The sequence below is a fragment of the Gigantopelta aegis genome, chromosome 3 (assembly GCF_016097555.1).
Source record: "Gigantopelta aegis isolate Gae_Host chromosome 3, Gae_host_genome, whole genome shotgun sequence".
In the NCBI taxonomy this organism is placed as follows: Eukaryota; Metazoa; Mollusca; class Gastropoda; order Neomphalida; family Peltospiridae; genus Gigantopelta; species Gigantopelta aegis.
The window spans coordinates 30,635,725-30,662,569 of NC_054701.1; the positions used below are offsets into that span (position 1 = coordinate 30,635,725).

At 34.3% G+C, this 26,845-nt stretch overlaps 2 protein-coding genes across 2 annotated transcripts in view; both read left to right on the forward strand.

Moving 5' to 3' along the window:
• The window catches only part of LOC121367869 (exportin-T-like), a 41,197-nt gene extending 34,429 nt beyond the window's left edge, over positions 1-6,768 (forward strand). Inside the window, 1 exon segment of the mRNA XM_041492303.1 lies at positions 281-6,768. Within this exon segment, the coding sequence (XP_041348237.1) occupies positions 281-307 (27 nt within the window). The 3' untranslated portion in view covers positions 308-6,768.
• A 1,660-nt stretch (positions 6,769-8,428) lies between these two features.
• Positions 8,429-26,178, forward strand: LOC121368595 (transmembrane protein 43-like). Its single transcript, XM_041493334.1, has 13 exons — positions 8,429-8,528; positions 13,756-13,920; positions 14,872-15,006; positions 15,643-15,737; positions 17,198-17,247; positions 17,714-17,783; positions 18,291-18,361; positions 18,966-19,088; positions 20,458-20,462; positions 20,597-20,668; positions 21,025-21,126; positions 21,843-21,960; positions 22,969-26,178. Exons 1-13 carry the CDS (start codon positions 8,514-8,516, stop codon positions 23,190-23,192), a joined length of 1,245 nt encoding a protein of 414 aa, XP_041349268.1. The 5' UTR covers positions 8,429-8,513; the 3' UTR covers positions 23,193-26,178.
• The last annotated feature ends 667 nt before the right edge of the window (positions 26,179-26,845 follow it).

Below are 26,845 nucleotides of genomic sequence, written 5' to 3' on the forward strand. Positions count from 1 at the left end.
ATGATGGGTCGTATTATGGTATGGCCTTGTCCATACGTCCTTATGTCTTGTCTGTTAACTTTTTCTTGTCCGGACCATATCTTGCATAAAGATGCAGACAGGACCATCAAACCTCACATGTAGGAACAGCTTGTTTTATAATGAAACATCAATTTTATTGATTTTTGCTCCAACCTGGATAAAGGTCGGACCAATTTTAAAACTTAATACTTGTTTTATTTGCATATATTTTGATGCAGTTCAGTAATTTTGTAAAAATTATCTTCTGTTTATTTTACAGACATTTTTTCTGAAGGCCAAGTCATGACAAAGGGATGCTTGAAGATGCCGCACTTCCCAGAGTGATCGATCTTGATAGACATTTCTACTGAACTTTTCCCATAATGCTTTGCGAGAATCCTAGAATGAGTCGTTCATCCGCTAGTATGATGGAAATCGCAATCAATGGACGTATGCAGATATTAAAATCTCATTTGGCCAGATCTCCAGGCATAACTTACTATAGAAAGGAGTAGTTATCATACTGCTATCTTTTATACCACAGCGAATCGCTTCGACTACTGTGATGGAAATTCAAGGCAGTCTGTTTTACATAGGCTTGCATACACACTAGTTTTGTCATGAAGCTATAATAGTCAGGGCTGGTGTTGTCTTTAATTGGATTACACAGTTACTTAGAGTACCATAATTTGGGTAACAATGATGTGAACTGTTCATACTAACAGCAGCCCGCTGATTGTTATAAGGGCCACTCCTTTTGAGACTTGCCTTAGTGTGCCAAATATCCTTTGCATTCTGCACTGGGGAGCTTCCCATGTCTGCCTAATTGTTTGTTGTGTGATGTGTGAATGAGTTGGTAAAAAGTGAAAACGTTATGACACTTGATACAAGGGTTATATTTACTTATTAAATTACTGATCAAACTAGGTCAGTAGAATGTTATAAAAAAAACCTTGCTGTTACAATGGAAAATTCTACTTTAGTAGTTAAGATTGCTTAAGTCAAAGGATTGAATCTCTCTCCGATACATTTTTTCCTGTTCCAACCAGTGCATCACAACTAGTTTATCCCAGGCTATTGGATGTGCTTTTCTGTATATGGGAAAATGCATGTAAAAGATGCCTTGCTGCTAATGGAAAAATAAAGCAGATTTTTTCTTAAGATTTTATGTCAGAATTATCAAGTTTGACATCCACTAGTTGATGATTAATAGATCAAGTTCATCAACGTACTGTAGTGGTTTCATTAAAGAAAACAGACTAACATTTTTAGCTGTTTAACAATCAGCCTTAAGATGTGTAGTGCTAAATTCATATTGTAGTACAATCTCCAACACAGAGTGAGTTTTAAGAGCTCATTGGAGAGATGGCTGAAATGTGTAACCAGGACAGCATGCATGAACCTTGAGTAGAATTAAGCTCCGAAATGAATTAAAAATGAATACGAACAGTGTTAATTAACATCAATTTATTAGTTTGTTACATAGAGAATACTGCCATAAGTGACCATTACATACCATTTATCTTGCAATGAGTTGTATATTATATGTTAAGACATATCTAATGAGTGAAAGTTAGCTGGATACATTTTTAAACAATGAGTTGTAAGAGAAATGGTATTCAAATGTTCATTAATGTAGTGTAATATTCTTACATTGGTCACAGATCAGTCGGGTTAAGTATTCATAAAAAGAGAAAATACTCCCAACTTTTCTTTAATTTTAATTTTTCAATATCTGCAACACAGACCTATAAAATTGTAATGAAATAATGTGAAATATTACTGGTGCTGATATTGGATACGAATGCTCATTACATGCACAGATAATTAAAATGAATATTTAATATATTAGTATATTTGGCATTATGGAGTTACATGCTCATCTTGGGCATTGACAGTTGAAATAAAATCCAGTGGATAATTTCCTCTTTTTTTCTTAATCCTGGCCTCTGGGTAATATAGTGATTGGAAGAGTGAACCCTTGACACAATGGAAGATTTTGACCAATCAACTGTTGGGAAGTTTGGACCGGTCTGTAGGATGGGAGGGGGGGGGGGGGGGGGGGGGGGGTGAATGCACTGTGTTACTAAGATGCCAGGATAAGTAAGTATTCATGAAAAGAAAAAAACTATGAAAATTTTTCTACCTACTGATGTATTGGCCGTGATGGGCACTTGATTCTTAACATGAAGCAAAGTTTATTACTGGTTTGTTAGCAATGACAGGGTTAACATCGTTTGTTGCTGTTGGTAACAGTTGTGTGAATTGTAAATGTTTGTTTCAGTTGAGTGCTACTATAACATTGTGTAATAGTTTTCATGTTAATTGTCAAGTATGTCAAAATTAAAAAGGATAGGTCCAGTTTTCTGTTATAAATGGCAAGGAGGAACCTGTCAGTAAATTGCTACTAAGTGACATACACGCAGACTACAGAATGGTTGTATGTACATTTTTATGCAATTCGTTACCCTTTGCATTTTATTCAGTTCAATCTATTTTTTAGTTGCATATTTAAATCTAATTGCAATAAATTTCAATCTGTAACTTATTATCTTTCCTTTACGAATTAAAAAGCGAGATAAAGTTATTGATTTTCTGATGGCGACGATGTTGATATTTACATTAAAGTTTTACATTTCGATCAGCTTACCACAAACTATAAACCATACATCAATGAAACTTGGTTTATCACTTGACCGAAAAGGTTTATGATAGGTGAGACGTTTAATTCCACAGAATTCTTGTTGTCTTTGTAAAATTACATATCTGTGAAAAATGAATTTTAGATCATTTAATGCCACATTAAAATGCTGAAAACCATGTCACTGTGACTGTTTTATATATATATATATATATATATATATACATACACTCTGAATCATGTTATTAATAATGTTTATAATAGTAGTGTAAAGAAAAAGTCTTTATTTTGATCTAGAAATATGTGTTAAATCAATTATGTTAAAGGTATGGGTAACGTGGTTTGTTTTTTTAATCTACAGAAAAATATTATCAAATATAACTTGCAATTTACCTGTTAAATTTATAAATATATTGTTGCAATGTAATTCTTCATAACTTGAGATTAGTTTTTTTTTCTTTATATCATGCATAATGGTACTGACAAGAATTTTGATTAAAAATTTTGAGTGGGCAAAGAAATTTTAATGATTTAATTATTTTAGTAAAACCTTTCGCACAGAGCAAGGAGTGTATCTTTAAAAAAAAAATTTAACTCACGAAATTTATTTATAAACAAATTTGTTTTGTTTTGTTTTGTTTTATTTTATTTTTGTTCTGTTGTGATGTCTTTTCTTTTTATGTAGAAGATATGTTTCAGTTTGGGGTTTTTTCAATTCTCAGGACTTGTGTATTTTTTAGTTTTTTTCAAACATGGGCATTAATGGTATATAACAATCACATGTACAGTGTTAGTGAATGTAAAATGTATGCCAGCGATTTTCGTTCCTTGTTATAAGATCATGAGTTTAAGGAATTTTCAAAATGTACTTTTTCTGATTTATGACAAAATCAAATGTGTTGATGATTATTGGAGAAAAATGTTACTACAAATGTTATTGTAGAAGGCAAATTTGTTTATAGTTGTGAGCAATCCTGCACCTGATTATATTACTAATCGGAGCTTATTGCTTATGGAACTTGTGACTTTGAATTTAATGCCATACAAAATGCATACATTACTGGTAGTCAGGGATTTATCGAGGTGTTCTGTGGGTCTGAACATAGACTCCTTCCAAACAGTAAGTGGCCCTAAAAAATTCCCAATTTCTATACCAAAAATTCCCAGTATATATATTTAATTACATTGTATATCTGTTCTAATAAATTAATTTAACTGGTGTACTGCATCATTCAGTGGCATGAAAAACTATCCGAAGTATGATTTACTTGCGCTAATTTTCCCAATCTCTGAAAATTACCAATTTTTATACTAAAAATTCCCAGTATATATATATATTTAATTATGTATGTTCTAATAAATTAATTTAACAATTGTGTACTGCATCATTCAGTGGCCTGAAAACATATCCAAAGTATGATTATAACTCATGTTAATTTTCCCAATCCCATCAGTCGTGGGATCCTGGCCACAAATCCTGGATAAATCCCTGTTAGTGTAAATTAATGCAGTACATTTGAGCTATGAATTCAAAGTTTAATTAAAACAGGCCAGATTTCAATTTGAATTTCTAAGATTATCTTATTTCACATTGGTTAAAGTTACAGCTAAATATTTGAAGTATATTTACAAAAAAAAAAAAAAAAAAAAAAAATATAATAAAAAAAAAAAATGAATAAATTAAACAAAACAAAACAAAACAAAAAGCCCCTGCAATATTTTGATGTACTAATATGTCAATAACTACCTCCAAAATTTTTGAAAATGGCATATTGTATGACAAATATTTCAGATGTCCTTTTATACGAGTAATCTGTTTTAACTTTCAGTTTGAAAACTCTGGCCCAGAAACATAACATACTAACATTTCAGAATAGTGATAGCTCATTTTAAAATGGCATTGCTTTTTGATCTGTTTGCAAAACCACCCTTAAGCACTATGTTTAAAATAAAATGATTGGACATACATTCTGAGTGCTATAATTGACCTAATGAATTCTTCATGCAAGACTTGATAGTTTCATGAAATCATCATGAAATCATGAAAACAATCAGAACTAGTATTTGTACAACCCCTCACCCAGCTCTACATCTTATTTACCCCCCCCCCCCCCCCAAATATGTTATAGCTGAAAAGTATTAATATATCCATAAAGTTTGCATTGCCTCAGAACTCTTCCCCCCCCCCCAGCTTCTCTAGGTCTAGATATAAATGGAAAACCTCACCTGTGGAGAAAATGTGGGAAAAGTATTAATTTATTTATAAACTTTGAAAAAATCTTTTTTTAATTAAAAGGCAAAGCTTTATTCAAATTTGTTTTGGTAATGATTAGTCAAATTCTAAAAATTTCAAAGCTAAATAACATCACAAAATAAAAGATGAACTTTGTATATATAGTTACAGAAATAATGAAAGAAAGTTTAAAATTCATTAAATGTTTGTTTTTTCAGTTACTTCTTCAGAATCTACAATATCTAAAGTTCCCTATAGTATTGGAAGATCCATACACAAAGTACTGTAATTCCATGATTAATACTGTTTAGTACCACAGATACCCAAAAATCATGAAGTAATTGTGGTATGTATATGATAAAACCATTGGCAAGGAAACCACCCCAGTACTGTTTGATGAGACAAGTTAACCTGATTATTATGGATTTCAGATCATTAAAGTTACTTTTTGCTATACTGGGCCCAATTTCATAAAACATTGTAGGCCTAGTTTTACATGTAAACCTAAATCTACGACTAAACCACAGTTTTTATTACTATTATAGTTAAAACAAATATAGTTAAAAGTACAAATATTTCATTTTCTTTTGTCCTTAAAATGCTTCATCTTCTGTAATGATGTAATTTTCTGTGTGAAATAGATGCCAAACAGATGTAAATGTATGCCCGGTATAACTGCTAGTCACAGACGTAAACTTACGATGTTTTGTGAAATAGGCTTCTGAGCTTGGCCTCTTACAATATGATTCATCACACCTGGACTATCCTATCTTCATTTGGATTAGTTGTTAGGATATTCCAGGGCCTGTGATTATAAAACTTCAGCGTCAACTCATATCTATAATGATATCACACACATACAATTTGTATGTCATTGCCATGATGGTGAAGTCACAAACCCTATAAAGTCTTGAGTCTAGACTCTAATAGTTTTATAATCATGGGGCCTGAGCTTATAGTATGGGAAGAACGTGCATATACGTGTCGTAAGGGATCATAATAAGTATGTACCTGTTACTTCATTTCTCAGTTGATAAAACACACTCCCTGGAAATTGGCTTTAAATGAATTAAACATAAACGGGTGTACCAGACAGCTGTGGTGTGGGGTTGGGTGAAGATGATGAAAGCCCTCTCATGATTAAGGAATTAAACAGAAGCAGGTGTACCAGACAGGCGTGGGGTGGGGTTGGGTGAAAAAGATGATGAAAGCCCTCTCATGATTAAAGAATTAAACAGAAGCAGGTGTACCAGACAGGCGTGGTGTGGGGTTGGGTGAAGATGATGAAAGCCCTCTTATGATTAAGGAATTTTTTCAATTTGCACAACACAGACTGATTTAAATTTTGTGTTTAGGGCGGTCTTTATAATATTAGTACAATTGTATTATTTGGGGAGAGGAGGGATGATGTTATTGCTTGAGGTGGGTTAAATGCTGTCTACCATATATGTGATTGGTTTCTCTAACGATTGCTATTTTATTCTACATATAGTATTTTTCTAGAAATTGGAGTAATTAAAAAACATTCATGACAGATTCCTTCAAAATAGTCCCCTCCCCTTTGTAGTGTGCCAATATTCAGACATAGTGTTGAAGGTCATAACTTTTCCAAAGGTATTTTCAACTTTTGAACTTGTCACAAGTTCCATAACTGGAATACAATATTTCTGTGATATTTGTAAAGGAAATGTCCATCAACTGTCATAACCTTTGCATTGAGTTATTATGCAGTAGGCTTTATTGATTGTGTTAAATACTGCACTGCAGCAAATGGTCAGTTATGATGATTGTGCAAATAAAATCTTTAAAATCAATTCACCCAATATTTCTTTATTTATGCAAATATGTTTTGTAAATACAAACATGAAAAATAAAACTATTTAATATTTCTTCATTTCTGTTTTGAGTTTAGTGTTCTTCACTGAGGTCTGCCAGAAATGTTTAGGAATTTTGCATTACAGAGAAGCAGAGCAAAGAGTTTAAAGTTTGTTTCTTGTTTAAATAGACCACTAGAACATACTGTTTTCTTAATCATAGGTGGGGTGGGACATAGTCTAGTAGTAGCCCAGTCGGTCTATGATTGATCCCCATCGCTGTGCCCATTGGGCTATTTTTTGTTCCAGCCAGTGTTCCACAACTGGTGCAACAAATGCAGTGATATGTAAGTATCCTCTTTGAAGAAAGTTGCCCAGTGAGTGACGGCAGCAAGTTTCTCTCATTATCTGGGGTGGGATGTTACCTAGTGGTACAGTGCTCGTCTGATGCACGATTGATCTAGGATCAATCCCTGTCGGGGCCCATTGGTTATTTCTCATTCCAGCCAGTGCTCCACAACTGGTGTAACAAAGGCTGTGGTATATACTATCCTGTCTGTGGGATGGTGCATATAAAAGATCCCTTACTGCTAATCGGAAAGAGTAGCCCATAAAGTGGCAAGAGGATGTTTCCTCTCTCAATATCTGTGTGGACCGTAACCATATGTCCGACACCATATAACTACATAAAATGTGTTGAGTGCGTCGTTAAATAAACATTCCTACCTTCTTAATAATAGGCTTAAACCGGCATTGGTGGTGGTGGATGTTTGACATTTTTATAATCTTGAAGGAAATGTGCTACAGCAAGGGATCTCTTCAAGCACTTTCCCACATACAGAACAACACTACATTTGATATAGGCCTACTAGTCACGGGTCATTGGTTGGGGTAAAACACAATCAAGATGGGTCCACTAAGGAGGTTCGATCCTATGACTAAAACACAATCAAAATGGGTCCACTAAGGAGGTTCGATCCTATGACCAAAACACCTTAGATGAGTGCGGTCCAAGTGACAGAGCTCGACCCCACTTCCCAGATCAAGAAGTAAAATCCAGGAATGGGACACATGTGTAAATGAAAGTGCACACATGTGATCATTTATATGCAAATTCTGCAAGCAAGATGGCACATATCCTTCAAAATAGAACCATTCCCTTTGTGTTGTGCCAATAATTTAAGTAATATAATTGAACACTAGTTGGAATGGGAAACAAAATGCTGATAATAGGAAACCTGATTAAGATGGAGAGTTAAAGAGTATATAGCCCCTGCTCATCGGTTCTTTACAGGTCTTTTTAATTATTTATTTTGTTGTTGTTTATACTTATTTTTTTGCTTATATCCAATTAAGGTTCAAGTAGGCTACACTGTCCTGGACACACACTCGGCTATCTGGGCTGTCCATACAAGACAAGGTGTTAGTGATTAGTTGTTTGTGAGTGAGAAGACATTGTGACTTGATATAGTGGCCTTACACCTACCCACCGAGTCGTTAAACTCTCTCTGTGGGAGCCGGTACCGGGATGCGAACCCAGTACCTACAAGCCTCATGTATAATGGCATAACCACTACACCGCCGAAGCCAATCAAAGCGAATTTATTTATTACCGTACATTATGTCTGTTATATGTAAATGTTCAGTGTGTACCTGAAATTACGTCAGGGAATTTCTGTTCTATATTTATCAACCAATCGAAAAAGGCCCTGTGGTCTAGTTATCTATTTATAAACGGGATATCACTTCAGGAAGTTGAAATATTTCGCTGCAACGTACAAGTTTTTATTGGTGTGACTTATTGGAGGAAATAGTAATACCCAAAATGTATAGGCAGCAGGTAAATATTACGTGACACCCATTGTCTTTGCATAGTTTTAATACCAAAGACTTGTAACTTCACTTTAGAATCAAACACAGGTGTTAAAATGATTGTTTGTAGGTACCGTAGTCCGTCCTACAAAGTTACAAACATGTTTTTTTTTTTTTTTTTTTGTAAATAACAATTTGTTTAACAAGTGTTTTGGAAATAACAATTTTTTAAAAACTATTTTTGTGTGCAAGTTAGAAAACAGTCGATTATTTTTTAAATTGCACACTACAATAGCATTTGTGTGTTTTTAATTTCCAAAACACTTCCACTTTTCTGTTTCTGTTAAATGGAACTGGAATTATTAACCCTCCCCCCTCCCCCCAAACCCCTCCCTCCAAATCCCACATTGTTCATGAAGGCTGGGATATAAATGTTTCAAGCATGAGGGCAATGCCATCCCACCCCCAGCGAAAAATTATTTTTACTCCATATTAGATACGGTATATTTTAAGTCAACAGGTAGCAATAAGTTTCACAAATTACCCATTACCCAGATATACCATTCAAACAATCCTATAGTAGGGTCTGTATGTGTTAATGACAGGCAAGAACGTCCAGAATGTACTACGGTCCTGACATTTGGCTAAATATGTTTTTTGGTGTCAGTGGCTTCGGTGGTGTAGCTGTTAAGCTATTGGACATGATATTTAACATCTTGAACATGAAAGTGATTTTGAACACACAAAAAAAACAAGAGAGAGAGAGAGAGAGAGAGAGAGAGAGAGAGAGAGAGAGAGAGAGAGAGAGAGAGAGAGAGAGAGAGAGGGAGGGGGGGGGAGGGAGAGAGAGAGAGAGAGAGGGGGAGAGGGAGAGGGAGACAGAGTAAGTAACTAAAATCATGACTTGGACATTCTCTACGTACAACACAATTGTCGATGTACTACAAATAATTTCTTTAGTTGTTTTGTCAGTAGGAGCGGGATGTAGCTCAGTGGTACAGCATTTGCCTGATACACCATTGATCTAGGATTCGTGTCGGTGGGCCCATTGGGCTATTTCTCGTTCCAGCCAGTGCTCCACAATTAGTATAACAAAGGCTGTGGTATGTACTATCCTATCTGTGGGATGGTGCATATAAAAGATCCCTTGCTGCCAATCGAAAAGAGTAACCCATAAAGTGGGTTTCATCTCTCAATATCTATGTGGTTCTTAACCATATGTCTGATGCCATATAACTTTAAATAAAATGTGCTGAGTGCATCGTTAAATAAACCATTTCCTTCCTTCCTTTGTCAGTATTTGTCATAGGACTAATGTAAATCTATGCTGATTACAAATCTGGTTACACGAGCTGGTCAATACCAATTTACCATACCGAGCAAATCTCAAAATACTGAAATTTCGGTGAGACTTAACTCAAGCATGCATTCAATTTTTCTTCCTTGACTTGGAGTATGGGAGCTGTTTAAGATATCATCATGTTGGTAACATAAATTCACATGCTAAGGGAACTAAAAATTACTTCCCTTGAACTGTTATCGGTGGGGGGGGGGGGGGGGGGGGGAGTTATTGGGAGCAACAGTGATGAAGTCTGGGGCAGATAACAGTAATTAATGTTAACAAAATTGTGAAAAAGTTGACCATGCCTTAGACAGTGAACACTTAGACTGTATTGTCATTTTAAAAATTGTATAAAATTTCCAAGCTTCACATAAATGAAGCAGGGCTTCTAGATTATGGTAGCCCCATATTCAGTGTTGGGCTAGTAAATAACTACTATTGCCATGCCCGATGGTTAGTGAAAAAAAAAAAATCAAATGTTGCAGTTAAGTCTTATTTTGTAAATATGAATAACCTGACTCCACCCCCCCCCACCCGCCAATGTTAAGTGTTTTAAAGCTATATCTGATTTTTTAATATTATTTAGTAAAATTGTATTAACTAAGTAAAGTAGGGCTAATGAATTTTTAATTGTGGCTAGTAAATTTTTAAAATCACTGATACCATGGCTAGTGGATTTAAAAAAATTTCTAGAAGCCCTGCATGAAAACATCAATAGATGCCAGCAACTGGGAAACCAATTGCTATTCTGGTCAACTCAACTTCAAAGTTAAGGAGGGGGCTGTGCTTTTGGTGCTCCAGACATACTAGCATTGAAATTATACCTTGTTATTGTCGCAACTTTAAAGAGACTAACCCAAGTTTGCTGCTATACTAACTTATTTTCAATTGATAATTAAAAGTATTTTTTTAACCACAAAAATTACATGTTTAATACATTTCCTTACTATATTGCCAATATTTTTACATACAATGACATCAGATGCATTCAATGTATAAGCTATTTCATGATGTTAAAAGTATCAAGATGTTATTAAGAGTCTTGAATCTAGATTATTAGCTATCCTGTTTATTGTAGCCCAAACTGAATTTTTTTATTCTCAGTAATTTTGTATGAATAAAAAAATGTATATTAGGAAATAAAATAAATTTTTAATTAAGTTAGTTTAAAAAGTATTAGGATGATAATGAAAAACAATACATACTTTTTGTCATTTTAATAACTGTTAGTCAGACACAGACAAAGGCTGTGAATTCAAATTTAGATTCATTATTTACTCAAACGATATACATGGACAGTCTTGTTAATACATAGTGATTCCACTTTGATCTTGTGTTTAAATATTTGAGAGACACTTAATTTATTTTAAAATTTAATTTAAATACTTACCTGTAGGCCCCTAAGGTCTCACTACACAGATGTCATCTGCCATTGAAATCCATGTTAAATTGCCCAACTGCAAATGAAGATTGCCAATAGAACGGGTTCTTGTTGTTACTAACAACATATACCATTGGGAACATACATTATATAAGCATTTATTTTCACTCCAAAGTGAGAACATTTCCCTCTCAATTTTTGGCTATATGACTGCATCTGGCTGTCGTATCGGTCCGAACAGGTGGTTCATTAACCGATTCACTCCGGCTGTCTCTTGCACTATACACCCATGTCCCAAAAGGTCAATGCACAATATTACAAAATAACATGGGCAAAATACAGCCAGAAGGCTTACCATTAAACATACATATTGTTTTAATTATTCACCATTTCCTAGAAGTGAATATGTGAACCATAACTTGTGTCACAATTAGGAACTGTAATGGACCGTGATGAATGGATTCTCACCCGGAAGTCATCTGTGTAGTGAGACCCTAATATTTATATTTTTGCTCAACCCTTTACACTGTTTTAATTTAACTTGAATTTCTATATATTGATTTGGTCATCAATTCCTCCATTCATACATTCGTTCGTTCGTTCGTTCGTTCGTTCGTTCGTTCGTTCGTTCGTTCGTTCGTTCGTTCGTTCGTTCGTTCGTTCGTTCGTTCGTTCGTTCGTTCGTTCGTTCATTCATTCATTCATTCATGGGGTGAAATGTAGCCCAGTGGTAAAGCACTCGCCTGATGTGTGGTCAGTCTAGGAACAGTCGCTGTTTGTGGGCCCATGTGGCTATTTTTCATTCAAGCCAGCGTCACAACTGGTATATCAAAGGCATGGTATGTACTATCCTATCAGTGGTCCATGCATATAAGAGATTCCGTGCTACTAACTGAAAAATGCAGCAGGTTTCCTCTCAAAGACTGTTAGAAATACCAAATATTTGACATCCAACAGCTGATGATAAATACATCAATGTGCTCTAGTAGTGTCATTAAAGAAAACAAACTTTCACTCACTCATTCACTCACTAACTCACTGACACATTCTCTCATTCATTCATTCATTCATTCACTCATTCATTCTTTCTTTTAATACATATACACAAAAAGATAACAATATCAAGTGTGAATTCAGGATACTTGTCAGATGGTAAATTTCTCACCAAATTGTAACCTGTTGAGGTGTGCTCCAGATACTGGCATGTGGCAACCACACTCGGCAAGAAAGTATTCCCGTCATCTGTGTGTGTCCGAGAACCTTTTTACTTGTGGAATTCTTTTCTAATTTGCAAATCAAGACTTGTTATATACCTTTTTTTTTTTTTTTATCCGTGTGTGTTAAAGGTAAGTGATGATAAACAGATTGGATATGGATCATTGACTACAGGTAAATGTCGACATCAACATGTCCAGACTAAAGTGGTTCCAGAACAGTGATTTCTTTTTTATTTCATTTACACTCGAAGCTCTCCTATTTATAAAAGAGAGAAAAACATTACAACCTGTTCTCTATATACTTTATCATTGAAGCAGTCTTCTGATTGACTGTTCAAGAAGGCTTCTTTGTTTTTAATCTATGGTCAAGGTACGAAAATAGCTATTTAATCTTTTTATTTCTTTCTTTTTGGGGGGGGGGGGGGTCAAATATGATTTTTATAGTTATGTGTTAAAATATGATATATTGCACGCATCAATGACAAAAACTGTATTTGACAAAAATAGCCTGTTTATTATGTACTGATTATATAAAATATTAAAAGCCGAAGTTATGAAGCCTGTTTTAAAGGCAGGTGTTTAAGCATAGTAAATGTATGTTGTTACACATGTGTAAGTCTAAAATGGGCTTTGTAAATTTGGTCCTATGGTTTTACTAACAGTCGCTTTCATTTGAGTGGATTAACCCGTTAGAATTCTACTCACACTTTGAGAATCAGTGTAATAGGTTACAATGCTGCTAGGGGTGCAATTTAGCGAAGTCGGTTGGGTGCTCGCTCGAGGTGCTTGCGTCGCAGGATCGAACCACCTTGGGGGATCCATTCAGCTTATTGGTTTTTTCTCATTCCAACCAGTGCACCACAACTGGACAAAGGTTGTGGTATGTGTTTTCCTGTCTATGGGAAAGTGCATATAAAAGATCCCTTGCTGCATTAGGAAAAATGTAGCGGGTTTCCTCTTATGACTACGAGTCAAAATTACCAAATGTTTGACATCCAATAGCCGATGATTAATTCATCAATGTGCTCTAGTGTTGTTGTTAAACAAACCAAACTTTAACAACCCTGCTAATATACAGTCTGGGTTTTTAAAAAATCAATTGTTGTAATTTTTAGACATCAATATCATTTTCAGACATAAGTTGTTTAGAGAATCAGCATCATAATCCTGTCATGCCGATATATTTCAGTATACAATTTTGTTTTAAAATAAATACTAATAAAGCATGTGTATGTGACTTTGATATATTGTTCTGTTACATGATTATTTAGTTCATTATAGTCGGGAACTAATCCAAAGTTTGTACTATTTTCAGTATCCAGGTGACCCGGGAATGCACAACATGGGAGGTAACTCTCACACACGTGTGTCGTACCGCCACAACCCGACATTCTTTGAGCGTATTGGAAACAGTTTAGTAGGAATCTTAGTTGGACTTGTTATCCTCACTGGAGCATCCTGTCTTGTTTTCTGGAATGAGGTTTGTTGGTTGACAGGTATTGTATTTCACTAAGTATTAGCCAACTCTGTGACAGGTGCACGTTCAGGGAGTGAGTTTCAAATTCGAAACCCGTTCGTGCTCAAGCAAATTTTCTTTTTAGTCAGTACATTTTCTGAGGGAGTATGTCTCTGATATGCTGACCCCTTACATGTAGTTTGTCCCAAAATATGTTGTAGTTTTATTCCCAGAGTCAAATATAATGAAACTTTGTAATCTGATTTCAGGTAAAAAAAAAAGGAAAAAGAGGAAGAAATTCATATACATGTATTAGCGGCTTTTCTATTGAACTTTTGTGATTACCTCATAAAAGTTTAGAAAATTTTGCATTTAAAGTCTTGAAGAGTTCCCATTTAATTTTTGAGAAAATTTATTCATGGCTAAAAGTGCTAGGTACATGAGTGCTCCTGTATTTTTTCTATTTGCGAAGATCAATTTCCTTGTAGTTTTTAGCAGGCAGGCAGCTAAATACATACTGCGGATATTCAAGTAGTGAACAGCAAGTGAATAAACATGCTACCAATGGATGAAGCTTTATAGTATTAGTTTTACCTAATTGTCATTTGTGACTTCATAAATCAAAATTGTTTTTCGCCTCTGTGAATAGAATCAGATCTTTCAACTCATTTGATGTGACGGTGTTGTGATTTCAGTTGCTACTTTTTATTTTATGTTCAAACATGTGTGCAGGGGGTCGACCCCCTCTCCTTCCACCCCTGCTCAAGAATCTTTAAAAAAAGCACCTTTTCTGACGAAATATGTTTTACCCCCATCCAACCCATAAACTAAACTTGCCACAGTCTAGACCCCCTTGCTACAATTCCTGTACACACACGCGTGTGATGTTTCATTTTTAACTTCTGTTACTCATCCTTTCATAATGGAGTGACCCATTTTCCTAAAGTACCAACATGTTTGGTGTTTTGTTAACAGGGTCGTGCTGTCCAAACGGCCAAGTCACTTGACGAGGGTCTCAGAGTTGTCCTGCCACTCGGTGCAAACGAAGTGGCTTTTGATGAAAACAATGGAAAGCTTGTTCACATCTCTGGACTGCTCAGAACTGACAAGGTAACAGATGGCATAAATTATTATCTCAGGTTAAATCAAGACTGAATAAATTAAAGGTAACACAAAAATAGTTTTAAGGAGTGAATAAATTTGTATGTGTGTGATCACTTATTGATGTACACTGGTGATGGACAGAGACATAGGACACAGAACTCCGAAATAACATAATACATAGGACACAGAACTCTGAAATATCATAATACATAGCACACAGAACTCCGAAATATCATAATACATAGGACACAGAACTCCGAAATAACATAATACATAGCACACAGAACTCCGACATATAATACATAGCACACAGAACTCCGAAATATCATAATACATAGGACACAGAACTCCGAAATAACATAATAAAAACATTGAACAGTTTCTATAACCTACATGTATATCATAACACTATTTTCCAGTTACTTTTCAAGTTTTTTTAAAGCAGAAATTGTTTTATGCAGAGTAATATGTATATGATTACTGTAATAATATTGGTATAAATTGTAGAAATTTAACATTAAATCTATTAATTATGTTGTCTCTTTTGTTTTCCTTTTTTAAAATGCTGTTGCCTAGTAGCTTTATTGCGAGATCACTTTTAGAGGCCAAGTTAAATAATATTAGATAATATTATTTTTACAGATGTTAGAAGATTCTTTATATAAGATTTCCACACCATCGGTGAAGCTGAAGAGAAAAGTAGAGATGTACCAGTGGGTTGAACATGAGACAAAACGGTAAGAAATACATTGGTGAGAATTAATGGCAAAATATGTTTGGTGAGTCAGAATTGACCGTTAGAAATACATTGGTGAAAATTAATGGCAACATATGTTTGTTGAGTCAGAATTAACCATTAGAAATATGTTATGTTCTTTGATATTACTAATCAGATTCGTAGCAATAACTCCCCACCCTCCAAAACAAAAATCCCCCCCATAGATGCCAACCTTTACTGATCAACACCTGCAAGACTGTGGACAAAAATCCATAAGAAATCCATAAGCGAGCTGCAAAAGGACGGGGAACTGATGATTTTAAATTCAAGGCAACATGAAAATGAAAATCGAGACTATTAACAATTACAATTTTGATTAGTGCACATATATCCGCTAGGTGGCACCTCTTGTCCAAAATAAATATGACAAAATGGCCGTTTCCCGATTCACAAAAGTACAACGAAAATCACAAAGGATCACAAAGGATGGCTTACTTAGATGATAACGAGTCATGTAAAAATAATAATAATGTAAAAAATAAAAACCTGAGTGTTACCCGTAAGGAATTTGTCCTACACCCGTAAGACTGTCAAATGCTAAAAAATCTGTAAGTCTTACAAGTGATCCGTAAGAGTTGACATGTAGGATCCCCCCCAAAATCGAAAAAAAAACTATTTTCTTAAGACGAAATGGTACGGTAATAAATGTAAGAAATATGTTCATTTGATGCCTGACTTTACTAAATGGTTTTGGGGCAATTACAAAGAAGAAGAAAAGATACAACTTTAGAGAAAAAAAAAAAAAATTAATATGTTTGTAAGACAGCTTGGTAAAATATAAATAGGCGAGATTAAATTTGTAAGAAATAATCTGGGAAGACAAAATGTACAAAGCATATTCCTGACTCATATTCCTGACTCCTATTTCCAGCTGATAGAACTTTTTCAGTTATGGGGCAGGACTTAGCCCAGTGGTAAAGCACTCGTTTGATGCACCGTTGGTTTTGGATCGATCCCCGTCAGTGGGCCCATTGAGCTATTTCTCATTCCAGTTAGTGCACCACGACTGATGTATCAAAGGCTGTTGTATGTGCTATCCTGTCTTTGGGATGGTGCATATAAAAAATCCCTTGCTACTAATAGGAAAATGTAGTGGGTTTCCTGTCTAAGACTATATGTCAAAATTACAAAATGTTTGACATCCAATAGCCAATGATTAATAAATCAATGTGCTCTAGTGGTGTTGTAAAACAAAATAAACTTTAACTGTTTCAGTTATTAAAATTATATAATACTGTTATTTTAGTTATTTTGTTTAGATGTCAGTGTCTGTATGTTTTTGTTGTTGTACTGATGTTTATAGTAGTTCACAGTGGAGTCCACCTCCATTTATATTAAAACAAGTATTAGGAAATTAAAAAAACCCATAGAAATACACGTCATGTAAAACATTTCTCCCATATATTTTGTTCTTTTCAGGGAATATAATGAAGGAGGACAAACGAGAGTAGAGACAACATACTCTTATTGTAAGAAAACATTCACAAGATTTTCTCTTTCTAGTTCTTTATTATTTCATTTAACTATGAGAGTAGAGACAACAACATACTGTTATAATTAAAAAATATTCACAATATTTTTTGTTTTGAGTTCTTTATTATTTCATGAGAGTAGAGACAACATACTCTTATTGTAAGGAACTATTCACTAGATTTTCTCTTTCTAGTTCTATATTATTTCATGAGTAAAGACAACATACTCTTATAATAAAAAAAATATTCACAATGATTTCTATTTATGTTTCTTCTTATGTTTTACTTAATTTAACTGCCAAAACAAATGTCTGATATATTTATATTTTAGTACCACAATAAATGTCTGCTCCTCACAATTTAAAAATGTTATAGTATAGTGTTTAACAATAACGTGACATTTCCAGATGTTTTCTTACCATGTTAATACAATAAGTCCATTAAGACTGTTTTTTTATTTTAGCACAAGAATGGAGTTCAGACCTAATAAGAAGTTCGTCCTTTGACAACTCTGTCAGCCATGTTAATCCTGAGTAAGTTTTATTATTTTGTGTATCAATTGATCATAATAGAGAAGTTTCATTATCCCAATCCAACAAGAAATGACAGACTTTTGTTAGCAGATCATCCCTATAGTTACTATAGTATAAATTATTGTCTTGTTCATATACTAGTCTGTGTCTATCCAACATCTGCATTTAATTTATTTTTCTGCAGACAGTATGGCCTTCAAGACTGATTAATTGATCTGTATATACATGAATTATTTGTTTGTTTATTAGAATGTTCGTCAAATACTTATAATAAAATTTCTGTTATATTCATTACAACGTAACGCCATCCCATTGGTCTGGATGTAGTAACGGGAGTTTGTTCATTTTTCGATAGCTATCTGTTGGTTATCATGTTAACTATGAGAAGTGTCTGCTCTGCACTTTGCATTTTAAGAATGAATATATTTATAGTGCATTTGCTGATAATGCTGTTGTGCCTTAATTCTATTTACAGCAGAATTTATTTACATATTATGATTCTTTTAGGTCAATGTCTGTGCAGTCACTCACCCTTGTGGCTCACGAGGTTAGAGTTGGGAACTTTTTCCTTTCAAACAGTGAGTATGATATGGAATTAACACTTGATGAGTAATAACATAATGTGTGATATGATACATGTCTGGAGCAGGTAACTGATTACTTTATAGTTGAGACAATGGCAGTCAAATCCAAGAGATCAGTGTTTCTTGGATTGGCAATAGATATTTGCAGAAGTTGCTACGTTTATTGGTACATGTAGAGCGTATAATATTATGTACATTTTTAATCATAATATATGGGTTTATCTTGCAACTACCGTTTCTATTGACAGAATATGATGACGGATAAAGCAGTCATATCCTGCTACTAGCATAGCTACATTACAGAATTGCTCATTTGACCTCTAGGTCATCATACAATGTGGCTGAAATAACAGAAATAATAGCTTTTCCCCATAATTTTTATGGTCTGCAGGATAAAGATAATAACTGGTTAATGACGTCAAATATCTAATTTATACTGTTCAGGCTGAATGAGAAATTCTGCTCAGCAGAGCCTCGCGGAATTTCCCATTCTTACCATCACAGGATAAAGCAGTTATCCAACATCATTAACTAGTTATTCTCTGTTTCCATGTAATACCATGCATCAGTGTTGTATTCTGTCATGTCTGTTTTGCAGGTCTTGTTGAGAAGATAACGGACTACAAGCCTCTGAATTTACCAGGGCCCTCCCCCGGGAGACCCCACCACCAAGTTTTTCAACGGAGCTCTCTACCACAGTGTCAACCCCACACAGCCCCAGGTGGGTTCAAAATAAACTAACCCACTCCAGACATCTTGTGAATTGATATATATATATTTATGTAATGACAAACTTCCCATTGTTATAAGATTTACTCTATTTTAATTGGACGATGTCACAAAAATACTGAATGTTATCCTTTGATAAACCTCAGAAAATTATGTTATTACATCTAATGGGACTTATTACGTAAAATAGGTTTTGGAAAGGATGTTAGAAACTGATTTATGTGTATTTTCAACTAAGTAAGTTGTATAACAGTTACAAATACTATTTGAGGGGGCGGGACGTAGCCCAGTGGTAAAGCATTCGCTTGATGCACAGTCAGTCTAGGATCAATCCCAGTCAGTGGACCCATTAGGCTATTTCTCATCCCCAGCCAGTGCAATACGACTGGTATATCAAAGGCTGTAGTATGTACTATTCTGTCTGTGGGATGATGCATATAAAAGATTCCTTGCTGCTAATCGAAAAGAGTAGCCCATGAAGTGGTGACAGCGGGTTTCCTCTCTCAATATCTGTGTGGTCCTTAACCATATGTCTGACACCACATAACTGTAAATAAAATGTGTTGAGTGCATCATTAAATAAAACATTTCTTTCTTTCTTTGCTTTCAAATAGTATTTGTGACTGATATACACTGATAAATTGACAAAAAAATTACAATCAATTTTTATATAACACAGCATATAGTATACAGCATTTAAATTGTGTATCTTACATGTCAGTATGTTATTCACGTCTTTATAAACTGTCATGGTATAACACAGCATATAATATATAGGTTTTAAAATGTCTATGTTACATGTCAGTATATTACATGTATTCACGTCTTTATAAACTTTAATGGTAAGGCTGTAGACAGATAGTTCCAGACATTAACTGTTTTTCAGAATAATTTTTTTTAATTAACAGTAGCCAAAATATGTTATAAAGTATCCAAACTTTAAAGTTTCTTCTTATACAAGACACCTTGGTGCCTTCTCCCCCACCCCCACCACTTGAAGAATCACATTCTGCCTCCATCCTCAAATGGAAATAATATTAGCTACAATTGCAGATATATTTCAGTGTTTTCATTTCTGATTAATAAATGATGACACTAGCTTGTGTGTTATACATAAGTCCATAAAATTGCATAGTAATCACACTTACAGTAGGTAATAATATCTATTTACACAGTTTGTTTAAATTTAAATTTGCTTGTTCTGTGTTTTATATCAAATTATGTCATTAGCTTGTGTGATAGTTCTTTTGCAATTGTTTATGAAATATGGCAATATATTTGATATAAAACTGTGTTATTAATAAGTAGCATGTATTAATTTTGTTTGTGCTGTATTGTATATAATATTCTCTTATCATTAGGTTATGTGAGTTTTTCAATATGTAATATGACAGTGTATACTAAAATTAAACTTATGTTATTAACATTCAAAGTAGTATGTTTGAATTAAGTTTCTTTGTGCTGTATGGCATATGGAATTAATCTGTTTGTTGTTCACAGGTGGGAGACTTGAGAGTCACATTTGAGTATGCTGGATTGAGTGGTGACTCAGAGCTGGGACCGCCTGCTCAGGTAACAGTTGATCTTTTATCTGCATCCTGGTGTTTTTTCCAACATCATATTCAATAAACATTTTCCATCTAAATTTTAAATTGCTTTATACAACAAATGTACAACATTCACTTTGATAGAAAGCAATATTAGATTGACTTAGTTTTGCTGTAAGTGCTTAATAAATCAAAACTTAATTAGAATGTTTTTATTACCAGGAATTTTTATTATATCTTAATTTCATAGTCACTCTACATATTCACAAATTTTATGTAACTGTCACCCCACCACAGAAAAATGTTAGATATATCCTATTTATGATTTTGATTCATACCCTCACTAAAAAAAGGTGTATAGTAGCAAATGTTGGTTTTTAGGTCAGCATTATTGCCAAGCAACATGGGAGACAACTGGTTGAATATCGGACTGAGGCAGGAAATAACCTTGAGATTCTTCATTTCGGCAACCTCAGTCCCAAGGTCAGGCTTATTAAAATGTGGATTGGTGGTTGGCTATGGATACATTTTTATTTGAGCCATAGAGGGAAAAAACCTCTTGGACTAGAAATTTTGTTTCACAAAGTAGATAGCAGTTCTGGTGCCAGTAGACAAATATTATGGCCTGTAGTCTTTTATTGAACAGGTGGTAACTTAATAGTGGTGCTTTGATGTACTATATTTTGTATTATTATCCATATGGTTCAACATAACCGAGTTAATAATAATCATACGAAGCAAACGTGTAATAACAAGTGTAATAACGTAACTTTGGGAAGCGACGTCATAACATGACTTTGCTTCTCCAGTCCTAGCTCAGACTGTGCATTTGAAATATGACATCATTTCGTCGTCACCTTCTAGTTGTGGCTGAAACATTTTGAGTTGGGTCTTGTTTTTCATAAAGAAAACAACAATAATAATATGGATAATAAAGAAATTATTACACTTGCGTGTGAATCGTACTGATTTTACGAAACTCGTATCAGGATTCATGTATTACCCTTGCTCTCGCTCGGGCAATACAAGAATCCTGACACTCGTTTTGTAAAATCAGTATGACACAAGCTCGTATAATAATCTCTATATATTTTATTATGCTCTGTACTTTGTGCTGTTATGGAATTTTGTTGATTCTGCTTGGATAATGCCAATTAAAGGACAGTTTTGGTGTTCTGACAGTGAGTTTCATCTTTTAGGAAATATTTGGTCTTGAGCAGGCTCAAAACTCCATGTTGACCTGGGCCATTCGGTTTGCTGGCTGGCTCATGATGTTTGTAGGGTTTGGATGTCTCACCAGTATTGTCACAACTTTAGGTCAGTATTCTCTTCTTAGTCATATGCAGGGATGTGAGAGCTACGCGGAAACACGTAAATGCACTTTTCCATTTCGTCTAAAAAACCCAAAAACATGATGTTCAATACTGTTGACGACACAAGGTTCATTTGCATGTTTTCACGGTTTCAAGTTTATGATGTGTCTTATATTATAAGTTATAACTAGTTTAGATTTGTTAGCATTGAATGCAATTTTTGGCAGTTCCAGGGGTTGTAAACAACAATTTTCCTTCAGGGGCCCTTGAGCAACCCCTGGACCCCGGCCGCAGTAAGCTTTTTTTGTTCCAGCCCTTCTCACATCCCTGAATATGAGAAACTCAAGACTGGGGTAGAAATGCTATTTCAAATGAGTGAGATATGCTGCCTTTTTTATAGGAAAAAAGTAGTCATAGATTTGCATCTAGTCAGTAAATCTTAGATAATATTAAATTACAACTAGTATATATGAAATTGAGTCTAACAAAGCAGGGTCAGTGCAGACAGTACGGCCAGTACAGCCATGGACATACCAGTTTTCAAAAAGGTATGGCATGGCCGTACCACCTTTTTGTGTGTGTGTGTGTGTAGGCCGTACCACCATTTTGTGTGTGTGAGAGAGTGTGTGTGTGTGCGTATGTGTGGTTATATTTGTGGTATCTGTGAAAATGTCCTTCACAGGTTAATTTGAAAGGAGAGTCTGGCAACATCGAGCCATACCACTATTTTTTACACTGTGCCGCGCCTGCAAAGCAATATGCAGTGACAGGCATAGCTAGCCCTGTGTGCTACCAGGCTTATACATCCTATAATTTCAGTAATGTAAACTCTATGTTGAAAATACAATGTATTGTTTACATACATGTAGTTATTTCAGTGCCATTTATAAATACCAATTTGTTTCATTTAAAGTATTTTTTCCACACTATGTCTTGAATACAGAACTGCTGTTCATAAATCCATAACTCAATGAATTAAAATTATTATGATACTTTTTTTTCTCCATTTCAGTTGACTGGTTGCCCATTATACGAGAGTTGGTTGGAATGGGCGTGGCTGTCATGAACCTGTCCCTGTCAATCAGCCTCTCTTTGACAGTGATTGCTCTAGGGTGGATCCGGTACCGCCCATGGCTTGGCTGTGCTATTCTGGCTATGGCGCTAACACCGTTATTTCTCTCCAGATTCCGATTCCGACAGTCCAGTCACTCGTATAACAGCTACAGAGGAAGATAAACGTTGTAATGACGCTTTATGAGTTTGTCTCATGTTAAGTTGATCTCTGGGAGTACACTAAATCGTGGAAAAAACCCTAAAATTATTTTGGATTAATTACTAGTGTATTGTTTTTGTCATCATAGATGATAGGTGGTTACAGTTATTTCTATTCCCACCACGGTATCCTCCCATTTGTTACACATCCCGTTTCTTACACACCTTATAACAACATAGGTCCTGACTGAGTGAACTGCTAATCCTATACCTTCTACCTAGTATGCAATAATGGACTCACCTTCTGTTAACAATTAAGACACAAGAACACAACACATATTCACATTTATTTATTACAAATTATCTATTTACTATGTGATTATAGAGAATCTCTGCTTGTAGCTGATGTACTGTAAACTGGAATAATATTGCTCACGGTTTCAGTTGCTAACAATTAAGACCCCTGTTAGAAGTAAAACTGTTTATGAAGTAAAACAATACGCTTGAATTTTTTAGTTTTTCCCCGATTTACAGTATGCATATCAATTTACAAATGCATACATGTATTATGTACCAATGTGATTGGTTTGATGGAATAAAGTTGAATTGAATTGAACAGTTGAATTGGACTAGGGTGTTCCACTAAGGTTAATAGGGTTTCACTTAATTAGTCCCTAAGCTGACTGTGTAAGAACTGGGAATATGTAGGTGTGTAACAAATGGGATGTGTAACAGATGGGAGATAACCCCTACCACCAGTAGAGCGCAACCAATTAACAATAATTGATTAATAATAACTGCCATCATTGTTCATTGTTTTTGTTAATTATATTTTGTGTTCACCTTCATTCTGAGATACGAGAGTGTAGAACTATAATTATAGTAATATACATTCAAAATTGTTCAAGGAATATTTTAACAGAGCCATGACATGACCATAGACTTTTGAAACATGTCCTCATTTCGGTGTTCCAATGTTTAAAGTGCATTGACAATAAAACAAAGAACCCAAGCATCCTTACGGGATTCTGTGAGCCTGTATGAGATGTGCAAAAAAGCATAATCTTGCAATGGAAATTCCTTTAAAAACAATAATTTTGTAAATGCAGTTAAAATATTTTTAAAGTTTCAAGGTTGGTAAAAAAAAGAAAAAGAGTACAGTGTGTTTAGGAAGCTAGATCCATGAAACAATTTTACAGTGTACTTTAGATATCGCTTTTAGCAAGTTGCTTATTGAGGATAAAAGATAAAACTTTAGGTGCTAAGTTTTTGCTTGCTTTGAATATGTGAATGAAGTAGTAGGTACAAGCAAACCTGCCTATAAATCGGGAATCGATTAGGAATTATCATTTTAATTTTCAATCTTAAAATTTTAAAATTAAAAATTAACAGTCTGATTGAAAATGTTTTAATTCAGAATTGGAACAGATAATAAAATAGCATTCTGTTTCATTTGTGAATAATTCTGAATACTTCGTATTAAAAATAATATAATGGATAGAAAAAACCCATGACAGTCACAACATACAGAATTTATTTATATTCAGAAACTTTCTGAAAGGGCTTCAAGTCTTTTGTAGTCTGGTATTTTGTTATATAACAAAGATATAAGATGCCTTTGTCCTTTATAGCAGGTTTAACTTTGTATATAAATTTCATAAGCATTAACTTATTTGTGCATTCAACATCTCAATGGAATAACCAAAAGTTTATTTTTTAATGCATTTTTCTGTACAGACGTCAAGTGATTAAATTCTGGGATATATTTTTATCAATTCATGTTTCTTTTACTCCATTGTTTAAACAGTAGACATAAATAATAATCTTTTTTTTGTAAGCAGTAATTAACTTGCCCTTTTTCATTGGTCTTTCGAAACCTTAGTATAACTCAAAACCTTAAGATAACAGTACTCCCTGAGGGGAGGAACTGGTGAGAAGGGTGTAAAATGTTATTCATGGGTCAAACTCTCTCCCCTCCCCCACCCCCTTCCGATCCAATCAAATTTTCTTTTTTTCAATATATTTTCAAGGGTAGTATAACTGAGCTCCCCTAAAAGGTTTGCTCCCCACAGTACAGACACCCCCTGCACAGAGTCCTACACATGCACATGATTTCCTCAAAAATTGTTTAAGAGGAATATATAATTTTTAATAACACTTACATTTTATGACAAAATATCTATAATCATATGCATAATATATATAAATGAAATCCAGATTTAATTTCTCAATAAGTTGTCTTGTATATTCATATTGATTTAATATAGTATATATATATATATATGCAGTTTGCTCATAGTGAATTAGTATTTTGTGTTTGTTGAATAGTAGAGGTATTATTTTATTGATTTTAAAATTATGTTGATATTTAATATATATTTATTTGTGTTGTTTTGATTGAGTAGCTTTATTAATCTGTGATTTATACAATTTGTAATATTCAAATTTACGTAACACTAATTTTTATACATGTATAGATTTCAAAGAAAATTAAAGTGGATTATTTTATTACTTCCATCCTGAATATGGCTTAATATGTAGAAATTGTGGAATTGAAACAATATTTAAAAGTACCAAAAGGTTTGGAAACAATGGAAACTCTCTAAAAAACAACAACAAAAAAACTAACAAAAACAACCCACTTAGATTCTGCATATTCAGCCAGGCTATGGTAATTATTTAACAGCTGGATTCATTTTGATATTGTTGTTTTTAAAAAATGTTTCTTGAGCATTCAACAAAAACATTTTGGTATAAAAACTTCAGTATGCATGGAATGAAAGATTTTGTTACCAAACAGTGTAAATTCTCCACACGATCTCCATTCCCACAAGTTTCACCCAGAAATACTTTACATTCATGATAGTTGTAAGAGGAACACAGACTTTCACCATGTTCCATTCCACGTGTTACCTTCATGACTATACTCGATACCATTTTAAAAAAATTTTTGTGTCAGGATTGGTTTGTTTGTCTAAACTGCAGTATTCAATAAATGCATTTATTATTACTAAACTTGGTATTTGTGCTTTGTTTTGTGTAATGGTACACAATATCAAGTATGCTAGATTTGTCCATTAATATTTTGTCTAGTACTTGCCTGAAGTGTGATGGGTTATAGCAATAATCCATTATGCAATCATTATATTGGCATTTACCATAATTTGACACCCAATAGCTGATGTATTTTCGTGCTAGGTTGTCATTAAACATTCATTCATTCATTATGCAGTAGACTGGTGCTTTGTCCGTGGTATAACCTGAGGCTTACCCCCCATACCTTGGTGGATTCATGTTTCACAACTGGTATAAGAAGAAAATACGTACACCCCCCACCCCCTTGCACCAGTCCTGGATGGAGGAGCTGGCGAAAGTCGACAACTGCGCCCATGACAGGCGTGTGCTACAACAACTTGTTCTGAATGTGCACGTTAAAACCTATGACCTCATCTGACCTCTTTGTAGTGGACTGGTGATTTGTCATTGGTGTAAAGCCTCTTCCAGAATTAAACAATTGGAAACGTTGGTGGGAGGCTATGTAATTATTGTTTGATATATGGTAGTCCATCACATTTTAACTCTATGCATACATGGCTATGTAATCATGTTCAAATGACTAGCAGTGGCAGTTCTATAGATGAAGCACTCGACGGTGATTCGTGGAACACTACCGACCC

Excerpts from the sequence above, each read along its gene's own strand:
- LOC121368595 (XM_041493334.1), top strand. Across the intron at positions 20,669-21,024 it reads AGCTGGGACCGCCTGCTCAG|GTCAGCATTATTGCCAAGCA; the intron begins GTAACAGTTGAT and ends GTTGGTTTTTAG. Across the intron at positions 21,127-21,842 it reads TCGGCAACCTCAGTCCCAAG|GAAATATTTGGTCTTGAGCA; the intron begins GTCAGGCTTATT and ends TTCATCTTTTAG.